We start from the raw sequence: 18404 nt of genomic DNA, 5'->3' as shown, positions 1-18404 counted from the left end.
AGACTGGTGTAATATGTAGACTGGTGTTATATGTATACTGGTGTAATATGTAGACTGGTGTAATATGTAGACTGGTGTATATGTATACTGGTGTAATATGTATACTGGTGTAATATGTAGACTGGTGTAATATGTAGACTGGTGTAATATGTAGACTGGTGTAATATGTAGACTGGTGTTATATGTATACTGGTGTAATATGTAGACTGGTGTGTAATATGTAGACTGGTGTTATATGTATACTGGTGTAATATGTATACTGGTGTAATATGTAGACTGGTGTAATATGTAGACTGGTGTTATATGTATACTGGTGTAATATGTAGACTGGTGTAATATGTAGACCGGTGTAATATGTAGACTGGTGTAATATGTAGACTGGTGTAATATGTAGAATGGTGTAATATGTAGACCGGTGTAATATGTAGACTGGTGTAATATGTAGACTGGTGTTATATGTAGACTGGTGTAATATGTAGACTGGTGTAATATGTAGACTGGGGTGTATTATGTAGACTGGTGTAATATGTAGACAGGTGTAATATGTAGACTGGTGTTATATGTAGACTGTGTGTAATATGTAGACTGGTGTAATATGTAGACTGGGGTGTAATATGTAGACTGGTGTAATATGTAGACTGGTGTAATATGTAGACTGGTGTAATATGTAGACTGGTGTAATATGTACATTTCACAAGTTACCTCTTCCTTTACACTGAATAGTGTAAATAGATTTCATGTTGAGACAGGTGTTTTATGTATACTGGTTAATATAGTGCACTACTGTTGAGCAGGGCTCTGGTCTGAAGTAATGTACTATATAAGGAATAGGGCTCCATAGGGCTCTGTCCTAATATGTAGACAGGTGTAATATGTGACTGGTGTAATATGACCATAGTTTGCTTTGTATGTTTCTATGTTTTGATTGGTCAGGGTGTGATCTGAGTGGGCATTCTATGTTGTGTGTAATAGTTTGTCTGTTTATGTGTTTGGTGTAATATGGTTCTCAATCAGAGGCAGGTGTTAGTCATTGTCTCTGATTGGGAACCATGGTTTATGTAGCCTGGTTTATGTTGGGTTTTGTGGGTGATTGTTCCTGTCTCTGTGTTTGTAGACTAGGGCTGTTTTGTTAGTCTATTCATGTATAGTTTCTTTATTAATGTACCATGAATAATAACCAGACTGGTGTTTGTACTCTCCTTCACCGCAAGTTACCTCTTACAAGTGCACTGAATAGGCAATAGATTTCATGTTGAGCTAGATTTTTAGTGCACTACTATTCCCACATTGCACTACTTCCAGCAGGGCTCTGGTCTGATGTACTATATAAGGAATAGGGCTCCATGGGCTCTGTTCTTAGTGCTGTCACTGTTTGGCTTATTTACCCCTGACCATTAGTTTGCTTTGTATGTTTCTATGTTTTGATTGGTCAGGGTGTGATCTCAGTGGGCATTCTATGTTGTGTGTCTACCTTTGTCTATTTCTGTGTTTGGTCCTGATACTGGTTCTCAATCAGAGGCAGGTGGTTAGTCATTTCTGATTGGGAACCAATTTAACCTGTTTGGTGTTGGGTTTTGTGGGTGATTGTTCCTGTCTCTGTGTTTGCACCAGATAGGGCTGTTTTGTTAGTCTATTCATGTATAGTTTCTTTATTAAAGTACCATGAATAATAACACACATAGTGGCCGAGGTTGGTGTCTCCTTCAGAGTTACAACAACCCAGTTACAAGTGGATATAAGGGAATAGTGTGCCATTTGGAACAGATTTATAGTGCATTACAACAACCCAGTGGTTTAGTGGATGGACTAAAACCCATTGGTTATCCTTGAGGTCTTATTTCTGTTTGGTTACTGACCAATTGAGTCTGGATTAGCCTCATTGGTGTGGGGATGGTAAACATCATAGTGGCCGAGGTTGGTGTCTTTAACCTATTCTAGAGTTCAACAACCCAGTGGTGTGGTGGATGGTAAACACACATAGTGGCCGAGGTTGGTGTCGTTTCTAGAGTTACAACAACCCAGTGGTGTAGTGGATGGTAAACACACATAGTGGCCGAGGTTGGTGTCGTTTCTAGAGTTACAACAACCCAGTGGTGTAGTGGATGGTAAACACACATAGTGGCCGAGGTTGGTGTCGTTTCTAGAGTTACAACAACCCAGTGGTGTAGTGGATGGTAAACACACATAGTGGCCGAGGTTGGTGTCGTTTCTAGAGTTACAACAACCCAGTGGTGTAGTGGATGGTAAACACACATAGTGGCCGAGGTTGGTGTCGTTTCTAGAGTTACAACAACCCAGTGGTGTAGTGGATGGTAAACACACATAGTGGCTGAGGTTGGTGTCGTTTCTAGAGTTACAACAACCCAGTGGTGTAGTGGATGGTAAACACACATAGTGGCCGAGGTTGGTGTCGTTTCTAGAGTTACAACAACCCAGTGGTGTAGTGGATGGTAAACACACATAGTGGCCGAGGTTGGTGTCGTTTCTAGAGTTACAACAACCCAGTGGTGTAGTGGATGGTAAACACACATAGTGGCCGAGGTTGGTGTCGTTTCTAGAGTTACAACAACCCAGTGGTGTAGTGGATGGTAAACACACATAGTGGCCGAGGTTGGTGTCGTTTCTAGAGTTACAACAACCCAGTGGTGTAGTGGATGGTAAACACACATGAAAGCTATCGTGGGAAAAGCATTGAAAGTATAGGACGTGTTACTTTGTTCACAGCGAATAATAGGTGTGTTTACCCACCTATTGTTTTATCACTACAGCCCTGATTTGAACTATTCACCACTATGGCCACGTCTTCAGGGGAGTCTGGGACTGGGTCAGTCTAGATTCAGAAACTAATTCTGCCAGCAATCACTGAAAATCAATCACTAACTTTCCCTCATTCCTCCATCTCCCTCCATCTCTCCCTGACCCCCATCTCTCCCTGAACACCTCCATCTCCCCTGACCACCTCCATCTCTCCCTGACCACCTCCATCTCTCCCTGACCCCCCATCTCTCCCTGACCACCTCCATCCTCCCTCCATCTCTCCCTGACCCCCTCCCTTCTCCATCTCTCCCTGACCACCTCCATCTCTCCCTGACCACCTCCATCTCTCCCTGACCTGACCCCCCCCTCCATCTCTCCCTGACCACCTCCATCTCTCTCCCTGACCCCCCATCTCTCCCTGACCACCTCCACCTCTCCCTGACTCCACCTCCATCTCTCCCTGATCTCTCCCTGTCTCCCCATCTCTCCCTGACCTTCTCCATCTCTCCCTGACCTTCTCCATCTCTCCCTGACCACCTCCATCTCTCCCTGACCACCTCCATCTCTTCCTGACCACCTCCATCTCTTCCTGACCACCTCCATCTCTCCCTGACCACCTCCATCTCTCCCTGTCCCCTATCCATCACTCCCTGTCCCCCTCCATCTCTCCCTGTCTCCCTCCATCTCTCCCTGTCCCCCTCCATCTCTCCCTGACCTTCTCCATCTCTCCCTGACCCCCCCATCTCTCCCTGTCCTTCATTCTCAATCTCTCTCTCTCGCTCTCTTTTTTTTTTTTACTGCACTGACTAAGTGGGTTTCCGAGCCTGACCCTGTCCCAGCCCATCTGGCAGCCTGTTACCATGCCTACAGGCCCAGTCATTGGCAGCTGGTCTATATATAACCCATAATAGTCTTACCTCCAGTGACTGAGGGTGAATAACATCTAATCTTACAGGCTGCACCTGTATTGGTACCCTATTCCCTGTGCCGTGGCGGAGGTCTTTGTGGGCTATACTCGGCCTTGTCTCAGGATGGTAAGTTGGTGGTTGAAGATGTCCCTCTAGTGGTGTGGGGGCTGTGCTTTGGCAAAGTGGGTGGGGTTATATCCTTCCTGTTTGGCCCTGTCCGGGGGTGTCCTCGGATGGGGCCACAGTGTCTCCTGACCCCTCCTGTCTCAGCCTCCAGTATTTATGCTGCAGTGGTTTATGTTTCGGGGGGCTAGAGTCAGTTTGTTATATCTGGAGTACTTTTCCTGTCCTATTCGTTGTCCTGTGTGAATTTAAGTATGCCCTCTCTAATTCTCTCTTTCTATCTTTCTTTCTCTCTCTCGGAGGACCTGAGCCCTAGGACCATGCCTCAGGACTACCTGACATGATGACTCCTTGCTGTCCCCAGTCCACCTGGCCGTGCTGCTGCTCCAGTTTCAACTGTTCTGCCTGTGATTATTATTATTTATGAACATTCGAACATCTTGGCCATGTTCTGTTATAAACTCCACCCGGCACAGCCAAAAGAGGACTGGTCACCCCACATAGCCTGGTTCCTCTCTCGGTTTCTTCCTAGGTTATGGCCTTTCTAGGGAGTTTTTCCTAGCCACCGTGCTTCTACACCTGTATTGCTTGCTGGTTGGGGTTTTAGGTTGTGTTTCTGTACAGCACTTTGAGATATCAGCTGATGTACGAAGGGCTATATAAATACATTTGATTTGAATTTGATATAGTGCCAGGGCCCATAGGGTTCTGGTCTAAAGTAGTGCACTATATAGGGAATAGGGTGCCATAGGGCTCTGGTCTAAAGTAGTGCACTATATAGGGAATAGGGTGCCATAGGGCTCTGGTCTAAAGTAGTGTACTATGTAGGGAATAGGGTGCCATTTCCTTGTATTAAAGACAGTCTGATCCACAGCAGGCTGATCCTAACCTAATCCATAGCAGGAGATTTCTCAAGGAAAACCTGATCCAGAGGATTTTTCAAAACGCACCACGGAGAGTTAGTTGGGATAACAAGGGGATCTGGATACCTGAATGATTGGCTGGCTGGCTGGCTGGCTGGCTGGTTAGCTGGATGGCTGACTGACTGGCTGGTTAGCTGGTTGGCTGGTTGGCTGGCTAGCTGGCTGGCTGGATGGCTGACTGAGGTGGGATTGAAAAGCAATGTGTTTCACTTAGTATTCAGTTTCATCTTCGTGCACATTTTGTTACAGGAACGAATGGAAAGAATATTTACATTTTGATTAGATCACATTTTTATCTCAGCTGTGTGTTGGCAGGGTGCCAACCAGATTAACAGAGAACCCTTGGTTTACTAAGGAACTTACAAAAATCATAAGGCAACGAAATGCTATGTGGGCTAAAGCAAGAGGGACTGGTTTGCCTAGTTAAAAAAAATATATATATATATTCTATCCCCCAGTGGATAGGCCAAGAACCCCAGGGGTCATAGTAACCCTGGGAAACAGCGTTCTATTTATGAATATAAAGACACATGAGTCCAAATGATCCTGTAGAATGAGTTCTAAGATATTTTGACAGTTCTACTAGCTAATGTTGTTTGATGTATTCGATTACATAACATTTGAGGAAACATCATTAAAGGTATATAGGTTATAAGGCCTCTATGATTCAATTCATTTAAGGGTCTATAGGTTGTAAGGCCTCTACGATTCAATTCATTTAAGGGTCTATAGGTTGTAAGGCCTCTACGATTCAATTCATTTAAGGGTCTATAGGTTATAAGGCCTCTACGATTCAATTCATTTAAGGGTCTATAGGTTATAAGGAATTTATGATTCAATTCATTTAAGGACTCTATGATTAAATTCATTTAAGGGTCTATAGGTTATAGGGCCTCTGTGACTCAATTCATTTAAGGTTCTATAGGTTATAAGGCCTCTGTGATTCATTTCATTTTGTCAGTTTTACCACCTCATCATAATGTTGTAGAACACTTCAGCTTCTGTTGTGGTCTCTGTGTCTTGTCTGGTCTCTCTCCTTCATGTCCTATTATTCTGTTGCTGTCTCTGTGTCTTGTCTGGTCTCTCTCTCCTTCATGTCCTATTATTCTGTTGTTGTCTCTGTGTCTTGTCTGGTCTCTCTTTCCTTCATATCCTATTATTCTGTTTGTCTCTGTGTCTTGTCTGGTCTGTCTTTCTTCATATCCTATTATTCTGTTGCTGTCTCTGTGTCTTGTCTGGTCTCTCTCTCCTTCATATCCTATTATTCTGTTGCTGTCTCTGTATCTTGTCTGGTCTGCTTTCCTTCATATCCTATTATTCTGTTGTGGTCTCTGTGTCTTGTCTGGTGTCTCTCTCCTTCATATCCTATTATTCTGTTGCTGTCTCTGTATCTTGTCTGGTGTCTCTGTTGATGTCTCTGTTTCTTCTCTGTTGCTGTCTCTGTTCTGTCTATTATTCTGTTGCTGTCTCTGTATCTTGTCTGGTGTCTCTCTCCTTCATATCCTATTATTCTGTTGCTGTCTCTGTATCTTGTCTGGTGTCTCTCCTTCATATCCTATTATTCTGTTGCTGTCTCTGTATCTTGTCTGGTCTCTCTCCTTCATATCCTATTATTCTGTTGCTGTCTCTGTATCTTGTCTGGTCTCTCTTTCCTTCATATCCTATTATTCTGTTGTGGTCTCTGTGTCTTGTCTGGTGTCTCTCTCCTTCATATCCTATTATTCTGTTGCTGTCTATGTCTTGTCTGGTGTCTCTCTCTATCATATCCTATTATTCTGTTGCTGTCTCTGTTGCTGTCTCTGTTGCTGTCTCTGTTGCTGTCTCTGTGTCTTGTCTGGTGTCTCTCTCCTTCATATCCCATTATTCTGTTGCTGTCTCTGTTGCTGTCTCTGTTGCTGTCTCTGTTGCTGTCTCTGTGTCTTGTCTGGTCTCTCTCTATCATATCCTATTATTCTGTTGCTGTCTCTGTTGCTGTCTCTGTTGCTGTCTCTGTTGATGTCTCTGTTTCTGTCTCTGTTGCTGTCTCTGTTGCGGTCTCTGTTGCTGTCTCTGTTGCTGTCTCTGTTGCTGTCTCTGTGTCTTGTCTGGTGTCTCTCTCCTTCATATCCTAGTATTCTGTTGCTGTCTCTGTTGCTGTCTCTGTTGCTGTCTCTGTTGCTGTCTCTGTGTCTTGTCTGGTGTCTCTCTCCTTCATATCCTATTATTCTGTTGCTGTCTCTGTTGCTGTCTCTGTCGGTCTCTTTGCGTCTCTGTTGCTGTCTCTGTTGCTGTCTCTGTTGCTGTCTCTGTTGCTGTCTCTGTTGCTGTCTCTGTTGCTGTCTCTGTGTCTTGTCTGTGTCTTGTCTGGTCTCTCTCTCTCTATCATATCCTATTATTCTGTTGCTGTCTCTGTTGCTGTCTCTGTTGATGTCTCTGTTGCTGTCTCTGTTGCTGTCTCTGTTGCTGTCTCTGTTGCTGTCTCTGTTGCTGTCTCTGTTGCTGTCTCTGTGTCTTGACTCGTGTCTCTCTCCTTCATATCCTATTATTCTGTTGCTGTCTCTGTGTCTTGTCTGGTGTCTCTCTCCTTCATATCCTATTATTCTGTTGCTGTCTCTGTTGCTGTCTCTGTTGCTGTCTCTGTGTCTTGTCTGGTGTGTCTCTCCTTCATAGCCTATTATTCTGTTGCTGTCTCTGTTGCTGTCTCTCCTTCATATTGCTGTCTCTGTTGCTGTCTCTGTTGCTGTCTCTGTGTCCTGTCTGGTCTCTCTCTCTATCATATCCTATTATTCTGTTGCTGTCTCTGATTCTGTCTCTGTTGCTGTCTCTGTTGCTGTCTCTGTTGCTGTCTCTGTTGCTGTCTCTGTGTCTTGTCTGGTGTGTCTCTCCTATTATTGCTGTCTGCCCACAATATATATAATATAATAGTCAATATAATATATTAGTCAATATAATATAATAGACAAAATAATCTAATAGTCAATATAATATATTAGTCAATATAATATAATAGACAATATAATATAATAGTCAATATAATATAATAGACAATATAATACTCAATATTAGATAATATAATAGTCAATATAATATAATAGTCAATATAATATAATAGTCAATATAATATAATAGTCAATATAATATAATAGTCAATATAATATAATAGACAATATAATATAATAGTCAAAATAATATAATAGTCAAAATAATACTCAATATTAGATAATATAATAGTCAATATAATATAATAGTCAATATAATATATTAGTCAATATAATATAATAGTCAATATTAGATAATATAATAGTCAATATAATATAATACTCATTATTAGATAATATAATAGTCACTATTAGATAATATAATAGTCAATATTAGATAATATAATAGTCAATATAATACTCAATATTAGATAATATAATACTCAATATTAGATAATATAAAAGTCAATATAATACTCAATATTAGATAATATAATAGTCAATGTAATATAATACTCAATATAATGTAATAGTCAATATAATACTCAATATTAGATAATAAAATACTCAATATTAGATAATATATTATTCAATATAATATAATACTCAATATTAGATAATATAATACTCAATATTAGATAATATATTAGTAAATATAATATAATACTCAATATTAGATAATATAATAGCCAATAAAATATTATAGTCAATATAATATAATACTCAATATAATATAATACTCAATATTAGATAATATAATAGTCAATATAATATAATAGTCAATATAATATAATAGTCAATACAATATAATAGTCAATATAATACTCAATATTAGATAATATAATAGTCAATATAATATAATAGTCAATATAATATAATAGTCAATATAATATAACAGTCTGTATAATATAGATGCAATATAATAGTATTATATAACATTATAACAATCATGATCTGTATCAACTCAAACTATCTACAGCAGCATACTGTATGAATCCATACCAGAGACAAACCAGCAGTATACTGTATGAATCCATACCAGACAGAGACTAACCAGGAGCATACTGTATGAACCCATACCAGACAGAGACTAACCAGCAGCATACTGTATGAACCCATACCAGACAGAGACTAACCAGCAGCATACTGTATGAACCCATACCAGACTGAGAGACAAACCAGCAGCATACTGTATGAATCCATACCAGAGACAAACCAGCAGCATACTGTATGAATCCATACCAGAGACAAACCAGCAGAAAACTGTATGAATCCATACCAGAGACAAACCAGCAGCATACTGTATGAATCCATACCAGACAGAGACTAACCAGCAGCATACTGTATGAACCCATACCAGACTGAGAGACAAACCAGCAGAATACTGTATGAATCCATACCAGAGACAAACCAGCAGCATACTGTATGAATCCATACCATACAGAGACTAACCCAGCAGCATACTGTATGAATCCATACCAGACAGAGACAAACCCAGCAGCATACTGTATGAACCCATACCAGACAGAGACTAACCCAGCAGCATACTGTATGAACCCATACCAGACAGAGACAAACCAGCAGCATACTGTATGAATCCATACCAGACAGAGACTAACCCAGCAGCATACTGTATGAATCCATACCAGACAGAGAATAACCAGAAGCATATTGTATGAACCCATACCAGACAGAGACTAACCAGCAGCATACTGTATGAATCCATACCAGACAGAGACTAACCAGCAGCATACTGTATGAATCCATATCAGACAGAGACAAACCAGCAGCATACTGTATGAACCCATACCAGACAGAGAGACAAACCCAGCAGCATACTGTATGAATCCATACCAGACAGAGAGACAAACCAGCAGCATACTGTATGAATCCATACCAGACAGAGACTAACCAGCAGCATACTGTATGAACCCATACCAGACAGAGAGACAAACCCAGCAGCATACTGTATGAATCCATACCAGACAGAGACTAACCAGCAGCATACTGTATGAATCCATACCAGACAGAGACTAACCAGCAGCATACTGTATGAATCCATACCAGACAGAGAATAACCAGCAGCATACTGTATGAATCCATACCAGACAGAGAGACTAACCAGCAGCATACTGTATGAATCCATACCAGGCAGAGAGACAAACCCAGCAGCATACTGTATGAACCCATACCAGACAGAGACTAACCCAGCAGCATACTGTATGAATCCATACCAGACAGAGACTAACCAGCAGCATACTGTATGAATCCATACCAGACAGAGACTAACCAGCAGCATACTGTATGAACCCATACCAGACAGAGACTAACCAGCAGCATACTGTATGAACCCATACCAGACAGAGAGACAAACCAGCAGTATACTGTATGAATCCATATCAGACAGAGACTAACCAGCAGCATACTGTATGAATCCATACCAGACAGAGACTAACCAGCAGCATACTGTATGAACCCATACCAGACAGAGACTAACCAGCAGCATACTGTATGAATCCATACCAGACAGAGACTAACCAGCAGCATACTGTATGAACCCATACCAGACAGAGACTAACCAGCAGCATACTGTATGAATCCATACCAGACAGAGACTAACCAGCAGCATACTGTATGAATCCATACCAGACAGAGACTAACCAGCAGCATACTGTATGAATCCATACCAAACAGAGACTAACCAGCAGCATACTGTATGAACCCATACCAGACAGAGACTAACCAGCAGCATACTGTATGAACCCATACCAGACAGAGACTAACCCAGCAGCATACTGTATGAATCCATACCAGAGACAAACCAGCAGCATACTGTATGAATCTATACCAGACAGAGACTAACAAGCAGCATACTGTATGAATCCATACCAGACAGAGAGACAAACCCAGAAGCATACTGTATGAGGCAGGACCTCCTTCTGTTGTTTCCTTTCTATAGCAACACAACTACAGCCCATCTCTGTCTTTCTCCCCTCTCCCTTTCTCTCCTCTCCCTCTTTCTCCCCTCTTCCTTTCTCTCCTCCCCCTTTCTCTCCTCCCCCTTTCTCTCCTCTCTCCCTTTCTCTCCTCCCCCTTTCTCCCCTCTCCCTTTCTCTCCTTTCCCTCTTTCTCCCCTCTTCCTTTCTCTCCTCCCCCTTTCTCTCCTCCCCCTTTCTCTCCTCTCTCCCTTTCTCTCCTCTCCCTTTCTCTCCTCCCCCTTTCTCTCCTCCCCCTTTCTCTCCTCCCCCTTTCTCTCCTCTCCCTTTCTCTCCTCCCCCTTTCTTCCCTCTTCCTCCTCCCTCTCCCCTTTCTCTCCTCTCCCTCTTTCTCTCCTCTCCATTCTCTCCTCTCCCTTTCTCTCTTTCTCCCATTCTCCCCTCTCCCATTCTCTCCTCTCCCTCTTTCTCCCCTCTTCCTTTCTCTCCTCCCCCTTTCTCTCCTCCCCCTTTCTCTCCTCTCTCCCTTTCTCTCCTCTCCCATTCTCTCCTCCCCCTTTCTACCCTCTTCCTTTCTCCCCTCTCCCTTTCTCTCCTCTCCCTCTTTCTCTCCTCTTCCTTTCTCCCCTCCCCCTTTCTCTCCTCCCCCTTTCTCTCCTCCCCCTTTCTCTCCTCTCTCCCTTTCTCTCATCCCCCTTTCTCTCCTCTCTCCCTTTCTCTCCTCTCCCTTTCTCTCCTCCCCCTTTCTTCCCTCTTCCTTTCTCCCCTCTCCCTTTCTCTCCTCTCCCTCTTTCTCCCCTCTCCCATTCTCTCCTCTCCCTTTCTCTCTTTCTCCCATTCTCCCCTCTCCCATTCTCTCCTCTCCCTTTCTCTCTTTCTCCCATTCTCCCCTCTCCCTTTCTCTCCTCTCCCTTTCTCTCCTCCCCCTTTCTTCCCTCTTCCTTCCTCTGCTCTCCCTTTCTCTCCTCTCCCTCTTTCTCTCCTCTCCCTCTTTCTCCCCTCTCCCATTCTCTCCTCTCCCTTTCTCTCTTTCTCCCATTCTCCCCTCTCCCATTCTCTCCTCTCCCTCTGTCTCCCCTCTTCCTTTCTCTCCTCCCCCTTTCTCTCCTCCCCCTTTCTCTCCTCTCTCCCTTTCTCTCCTCTCCCTTTCTCTCCTCCCCCTTTCTTCCCTCTTCCTTTCTCCCCTCTCCCTTTCTCTCCTCCCCCTTTCTCTCCTCTCTCCCTTTCTCTCCTCTCCCTTTCTCTCCTCCCCCTTTCTTCCCTCTTCCTTTCTCCCCTCTCCCTTTCTCTCCTCTCCCTCTTTCTGCCCTCTCCCTTTCTCTCCTCTCCCTCTCTCTCCCCTCTCCTATTCTCTCCTCTCCCTTTCTCCCTCCATCGCTCACCTGTTTTCCATCCAGTGTATAGATCTTCTTCACCACCCCAGAGTCCAGTTTGACGGCCTCCGTGATGTCGGTGAGGACCTGTTCGTATGAATGTGCCGTCTTCTTATTGAGCAGTATCCGTACAGCCTTCCTGGGCTTCACCCCGCTCCGCACCACCGTCACCAGCTTGGGCCGGATGAAATCCTTCACCCCCTGGTCCCGGGTGTCTGGCGGTCCGGCCTTGGAGCTGCCCAGAGAAAGGGGCCCGCGGGCGGCCGCCCCGGACGAAGCTTTGACGTTCACAGACCAGTTGGGGTTGACGTTCTTGGTGTAGTCGAGCTTCTTGAAGACCTCGATGGAGCCGCACACATAGCTCTCGCCTGAGAAGGGGAGATGGGGGAGAGAGACAGGGAGAAGGAGAGATGGGGGAGAGAGACAGGGAGAAGGAGAGAGAGACAGGGAGAAGGAGAGATGGGGGAGAGAGAAGGGGAGATGGGGGAGAGAGACAGGGAGAAGGAGAGATGGGGGAGAGAGAAGGGGAGATGGGGGAGAGAGACAGGGAGAAGGAGAGATGGGGGAGAGAGACAGGGAGAAGGAGAGATGGGGGAGAGAGACAGGGAGAAGGGGAGAGAGACAGGGAGAAGGGGAGAGAGACAGGGAGAAGGAGAGGGGGGAGGGAGAAGGGGAGATGGGGGATAGAGATGAGGGAGAAGGGGAGAGAGACAGGGAGAAGGGGAGAGAGACAGGGAGAAGGAGAGGGGGGAGGGAGAAGGGGAGATGGGGGAGAGAGATGAGGGAGAAGGGGAGGGGGAGGGAGACAGTGAGATGGGGGAGAGAGACAGGGAGAAGGGGAGATGGGGGAGAGAGACAGGGAGAAGGAGCGGGGGAGAGAGACAGGGAGAAGGAGAGGGGGAGAGAGATGAGGGAGAAGGGGAGGGGGAGAGAGACATTGAGATGGGGGAGAGAGACAGGGAGAAGGGGAGATGGGGGAGAGAGATGAGGGAGAAGGGGAGGGGGAGGGAGACAGTGAGATGGGGGAGAGAGACAGGGAGAAGGGGAGATGGGGGAGAGAGACAGGGAGAAGGAGCGGGGGAGAGAGACAGGGAGAAGGAGAGGGGGAGAGAGATGAGGGAGAAGGGGGGGGGAGAGAGACAGGGAGAAGGGGAGATGGGGGAGAGAGATGAGGGAGAAGGGGAGGGGGAGAGAGACAGGGAGAAGGGGAGATGGGGGAGAGAGACAGGGAGAAGGAGAGGGGGAGAGAGACAGGGAGAAGGAGAGGGGGAGAGAGACAGAGAGATGGGGGAGAGAGACAGGGAGATGGGGGAGAGAGACAGGGAGATGGGGGAGAGAGACAGGGAGAAGGGGAGATGGGGGAGAGAGACAGGGAGAAGGAGAGATGGGGGGAGAGAGACAGGGAGAGGGAGAGGGGGAGAGAGACAGGGAGAAGGGGAGAGGGACAGGGAGAAGGACAGGGAGAAGGGGAGGGGGAGAGAGACAGGGAGATGGGGGAGAGAGACAGGGAGAAGGGGAGATGGGGAGAGAGACAGGGAGAAGGGGAGATGGGGAGAGAGACAGTGAGATGGGGAGAGAGATGAGGGAGAGAGACAAGGAGAAGGAGAGATGGGGGAGAGAGACAGGGAGAAGGAGGGATGAGGGAGAGAGACGGGGAGGGTGAGTTGGGGGAGAGAGACAGGGAGGGGGAGATAGAGGAGAGACAGGGAGGGGGAGATGGGGGAGAGAGACGGGGAGGGTGAGATGGGGGAGAGAGACGGGGAGGGGGAGATGGGGGAGAGAGAGATGGGGGAGAGAGACAGGGAGAAATTTTGGGACGATTTTTAAATACCACTGAAACTATTTATTCAATGTTTTTTATTGTTGTAGCTACTTTTATTCCTGCAGTCAACGTACCAATACATTATTATTCAATACGTTATTATTCAATGCGTTATTTATTTTACCTTTATTTAACTAGGCAAGTCAGTTAACAAATTCTTATTTTCAATGACGGCCTGGGAACAGTGGGTTAACTGCCTGTTCAGGGGCAGAACGACATATTTGTACCTTGTCAGCTCGGGGGTTTGAACTTGCAACCTTCCGTTACTAGTCCAACGCTCTAACCACTAGGCTACCCTGCCGCCCCTGAATTCAATATGTTATTAATCAATACGTTATTATTCAATACCTTATTATTCAATACGTTATTAATCAATACGTTATTATTCAATACGTTATTAATCAATACACAATCACAGGGCATGCTCCACTATTGTCCAGCATGCTCCTGGTGGTCCCTAGTCACAGGGACCAGAGCCTTGTTGTCCAGCATGCTCCTGGTGGTCTCCAGTCACAGGGACCAGAGCCTTGTTGTCCAGCATGCTCCTGGTGGTCCCCAGTCACACGGACCAGAGCCTTGTTGTCCAGCATGCTCCTGGTGGTCTCCAGTCACAGGGACCAGAGCCTTTTTGTCCAGCATGCTCCTGGTGGTCCCCTGTCACAGGGACCAGAGCCTTGTTGTCCAGCATGCTCCTGGTGGTCCCCAGTCACACGGACCAGAGCCTTGTTGTCCAGCATGCTCCTGGTGGTCTCCAGTCACAGGGACCAGAGCCTTGTTGTCCAGCATGCTCCTGGTGGTCTCCAGTCACAGGGACCAGAGCCTTGTCGTCCAGCATGCTCCTGGTGGTCCCCAGTCACAGGGACCAGAGCCTTGTTGTCCAGCATGCTCCTGGTGGTCCCCAGTCACAGGGACCAGAGCCTTGTTGTCCAGCATGCTCCTGGTGGTCCCCAGTCACACGGACCAGAGCCTTGTTGTCCAGCATGCTCCTGGTGGTCCCCTGTCACAGGGACCAGAGCCTTGTTGTCCAGCATGCTCCTGGTGGTCCCCAGTCACAGCGACCAGAGCCTTGTTGTCCAGCATGCTCCTGGTGGTCTCCAGTCACAGGGACCAGAGCCTTGTTGTCCAGCATGCTCCTGGTGGTCCCCAGTCACAGGGACCAGAGCCTTGTTGTCCAGCATGCTCCTGGTGGTCCCCTGTCACAGGGACCAGAGCCTTGTTGTCCAGCATGCTCCTGGTGATCTCGTTACAGTATGGAATTCACAACTAAATATTTGCCAGCTAGATATCTCATAACTATTAAGTTAACTGTCTAACATGTGCTAAATGCTCTGCAGTTGTGCATTTGGTTTGCTAACTTAGTAGGTAGTTAGCTACCTAGCTAAGTCGTTAGCGTTAGCGTCTTCCAAAATCATGTTTCGCTTGGTGGAGAATCCCCTTTTGGATCAAGAGCCGTGCTAATATTTGTTTTGAGCATGCAGCATTCTTCAGTTATTCATATCACTGTATGAGGATGTCTGTCCTACAAATAGTTTAGAGCAGAGACTGTATAATATGTTTTTGCATTGCGCTGACTAGCATTTAGTTAACATTCTCTATGTGCTTTTTTTACATGTAGTTGTTAGCATTGCTAACCTTTGGATTACAGAGGCACAATAGGGTTTGAACATAGCGCCCCACTGTGTTCGGTAACGGTATTACCGAGTATCCCGGTATGGCACAAGGTTGGTGTGAAGGTACAGAGCATTTGGAAAGTATTCTGACCCCTTGACTTGTTCAACATTTTGTTACGTTACAGCCTTATTCTAAAATTGATTAAATAAATACAAATCATAAGAAATCTACACACACACACCATAATGAGAAAGCTAACAGGTTTTTATTTTATTTATGCAACTGTATAAAATATAAAAAACAGAAATACATAAGTATTCAGATCCTTTGCTATGAGACTCAAAATTGAGCTCAGGTGCATCCTGTTTCCATTGATCACCCCTGAGATGTTTCTACAACTTGATTGGAGTCCACCTGTGGTAAATTCAATTGGTTGTACATGATTTGGAAAGGCACACATCTGTCTATATAATGTCCCACAGTTGACAGTGCATGTCAGAGCAAAAACCAAGCCATGACGTCGAAGGAATTGTCCGTAGAGCTCCGAGACAGGATTGTGTCGAGACACAGATCTGGTGATGGGTACCAAAAAATGTCTGCAGCATTGAAGGTCCCCAAGAAGACAGTGTCCTCCATCATTCGTAAATAGAAGTAGTTTGGAACCACCAAGACTCTTCCTAGAGCTGGCCGCTCGTTCAAACTGAGCAATCGGGGGAGAAGGGCCTTGGTCAGGGAGGTGACCAAGAAGAAGATTCCAAGATGGCACCGATAGGGATGGCATCTTCGCTTCTCGTCCTTAGGAAACTGTGCAGTATCTTGTTTTATTTATATATTATTTCTTACATTGTTAGCCCAGAAAACCTTAAGCGTTATTATTCAACTGACCTAGAATTCCTCACAATCAAATGCCAAACGTATCCCAAGAGAACTCTCTTCAGTTATTGTCACAGCCGTGTACATCCCCCCGCAGCGCATACCAAGACGGCCACCAAGGAACTTCACTGGACTTTATGTAAACTGGAAACAATATATCCTGAGGCTGCATTTATTGTAGCTGGGGATTTTAACAAAGCTAATCTGAGAACAAGGCTACCTAAAATCTATCAGCATATCGCTTGCAGTACACGAGCGAGTAACACGCTCAACCATTTCTGTTGTAACTTCTGTGATGCATACAAGGCCCTATCCCCGACCTCCTTTTGGCAAATTCAACCATGACTCCATCTTGTATCTTCCCTTCCAATAGGCAGACACTAAAACAGGAACCGCCCATGCTGGTCTGATTATTAATCGGATTCCGTGCTTCAAGATTGCTCCGATCATGTCTGAAAACGAATGTAAATGTGCAAAAAAAAAGATTTATATAAACCTGTTTTTGCATTGTCATTACGGGGTATTGTGTGAAGATTGACGAGGGGGAAAAACAATCAATCAATTTTAGAATAAGACGAACGTAACAAAATGTGGGAAGACACTATATAACAATGTGGATAAGGCCCTAGTCTAGTCACCTCTATAACAATGTGGATAAGGCCCTAGTTTAGTCACCTCTATAACAATGTGGATAAGGCCCTAGTCTAGTCACCTTTATAACAATGTGGATAAGGCCCTAGTCTAGTCACCTTTATAACAATGTGGATAAGGCCCTAGTCTAGTCACCTCTATAACAATGTGGATACGGCCCTAGTCTAGTCACCTCTATAACAATGTAGATACAGCCCTAGTCTAGTCACCTCTATAACAATGTGGATAAGGCCCTAGTCTAGTCACCTTTATAACAATGTGGATAAGGCCCTAGTCTAGTCACCTCTATAAAATGTGGATACGGCCCTAGTCTAGTCACCTCCTCTATAACAATGTGGATACGGCCCTAGTCTAGTCACCTCCTCTATAACAATGTGGATACGACCCTAGTCTAGTCACCTCTATAACAATGTGGATACGGCCCTAGTCTAGTCACCTCTATAACAATGTGGATACGGCCCTAGTCTAGTCACCTCCTCTATAACAATGTGGATAAGGCCCTAGTCTAGTCACCTCTATAACAATGTGGATACGGCCCTAGTCTAGTCACCTCTATAACAATGTGGATACGGCCCTAGTCTAGTCACTATAACCCCTCTATAACAATGTGGATACGGCCCTAGTCTAGTCACCTCTATAACAATGTGGATACGGCCCTAGTCTAGTCACCTCTATAACAATGTGGATACGGCCCTAGTCTAGTCACCCCTCTATAACAATGTGGATACGGCCCTAGTCTAGTCACCTCTATAACAATGTGGATAAGGCCCTAGTCTAGTCACCTCTATAACAATGTGGATACGGCCCTAGTCTAGTCACCCCCTCTATAACAATGTGGATACGGCCCTAGTCTAGTCACCTCTATAACAATGTGGATACGGCCCTAGTCTAGTCACCTCTATAACAATGTGGATACGGCCCTAGTCTAGTCACCCCCTCTATAACAATGTGGATACGGCCCTAGTCTAGTCACCTCTATAACAATGTGGATAAGGCCCTAGTCTAGTCACCTCTATAACAATGTGGATACGGCCCTAGTCTAGTCACCTCTATAACAATGTGGATACGGCCCTAGTCTAGTCACCCCCTCTATAACAATGTGGATACGGCCCTAGTCTAGTCACCTCTATAACAATGTGGATACGGCCCTAGTCTAGTCACCCCTCTATAACAATGTGGATACGGCCCTAGTCTAGTCACCTCTATAACAATGTGGATAAGGCCCTAGTCTAGTCACCTCTATAACAATGTGGATACGGCCCTAGTCTAGTCACCCCCTCTATGACAATGTGGATCCGGCCCTAGTCTAGTCACCTCCTCTATGACAATGTGGATACGGCCCTAGTCTAGTCACCCCCTCTATGACAATGTGGATAAGGCTCTAGTCTAGTCACCTCTATAACAATGTGGATAAGGCCCTAGTCTAGTCATCTCCTCTATGACAATGTGGATACGGCCCTAGTCTAGTCA

The 18404-nt window shown here is 45.1% G+C and overlaps 1 protein-coding gene across 1 annotated transcript in view; it reads right to left on the bottom strand.

The window, feature by feature from the left end:
• LOC135549436 (serine/threonine-protein kinase DCLK1-like) overlaps positions 1 to 18404 on the bottom strand; it is a 76898-nt gene that overhangs the window by 56758 nt on the left and 1736 nt on the right. Inside the window, exon 2 of the mRNA XM_064979405.1 lies at positions 11987 to 12345. Within this exon, the coding sequence (XP_064835477.1) occupies positions 11987 to 12345 (359 nt within the window). The remainder of the gene's footprint in view (positions 1 to 11986; positions 12346 to 18404) is intronic.

Source organism: Oncorhynchus masou, chromosome 12 (genome assembly GCF_036934945.1).
Source record: "Oncorhynchus masou masou isolate Uvic2021 chromosome 12, UVic_Omas_1.1, whole genome shotgun sequence".
NCBI lineage: Eukaryota > Metazoa > Chordata > Actinopteri > Salmoniformes > Salmonidae > Oncorhynchus > Oncorhynchus masou.
This window is presented reverse-complemented; position numbering and strand designations above follow the sequence as displayed.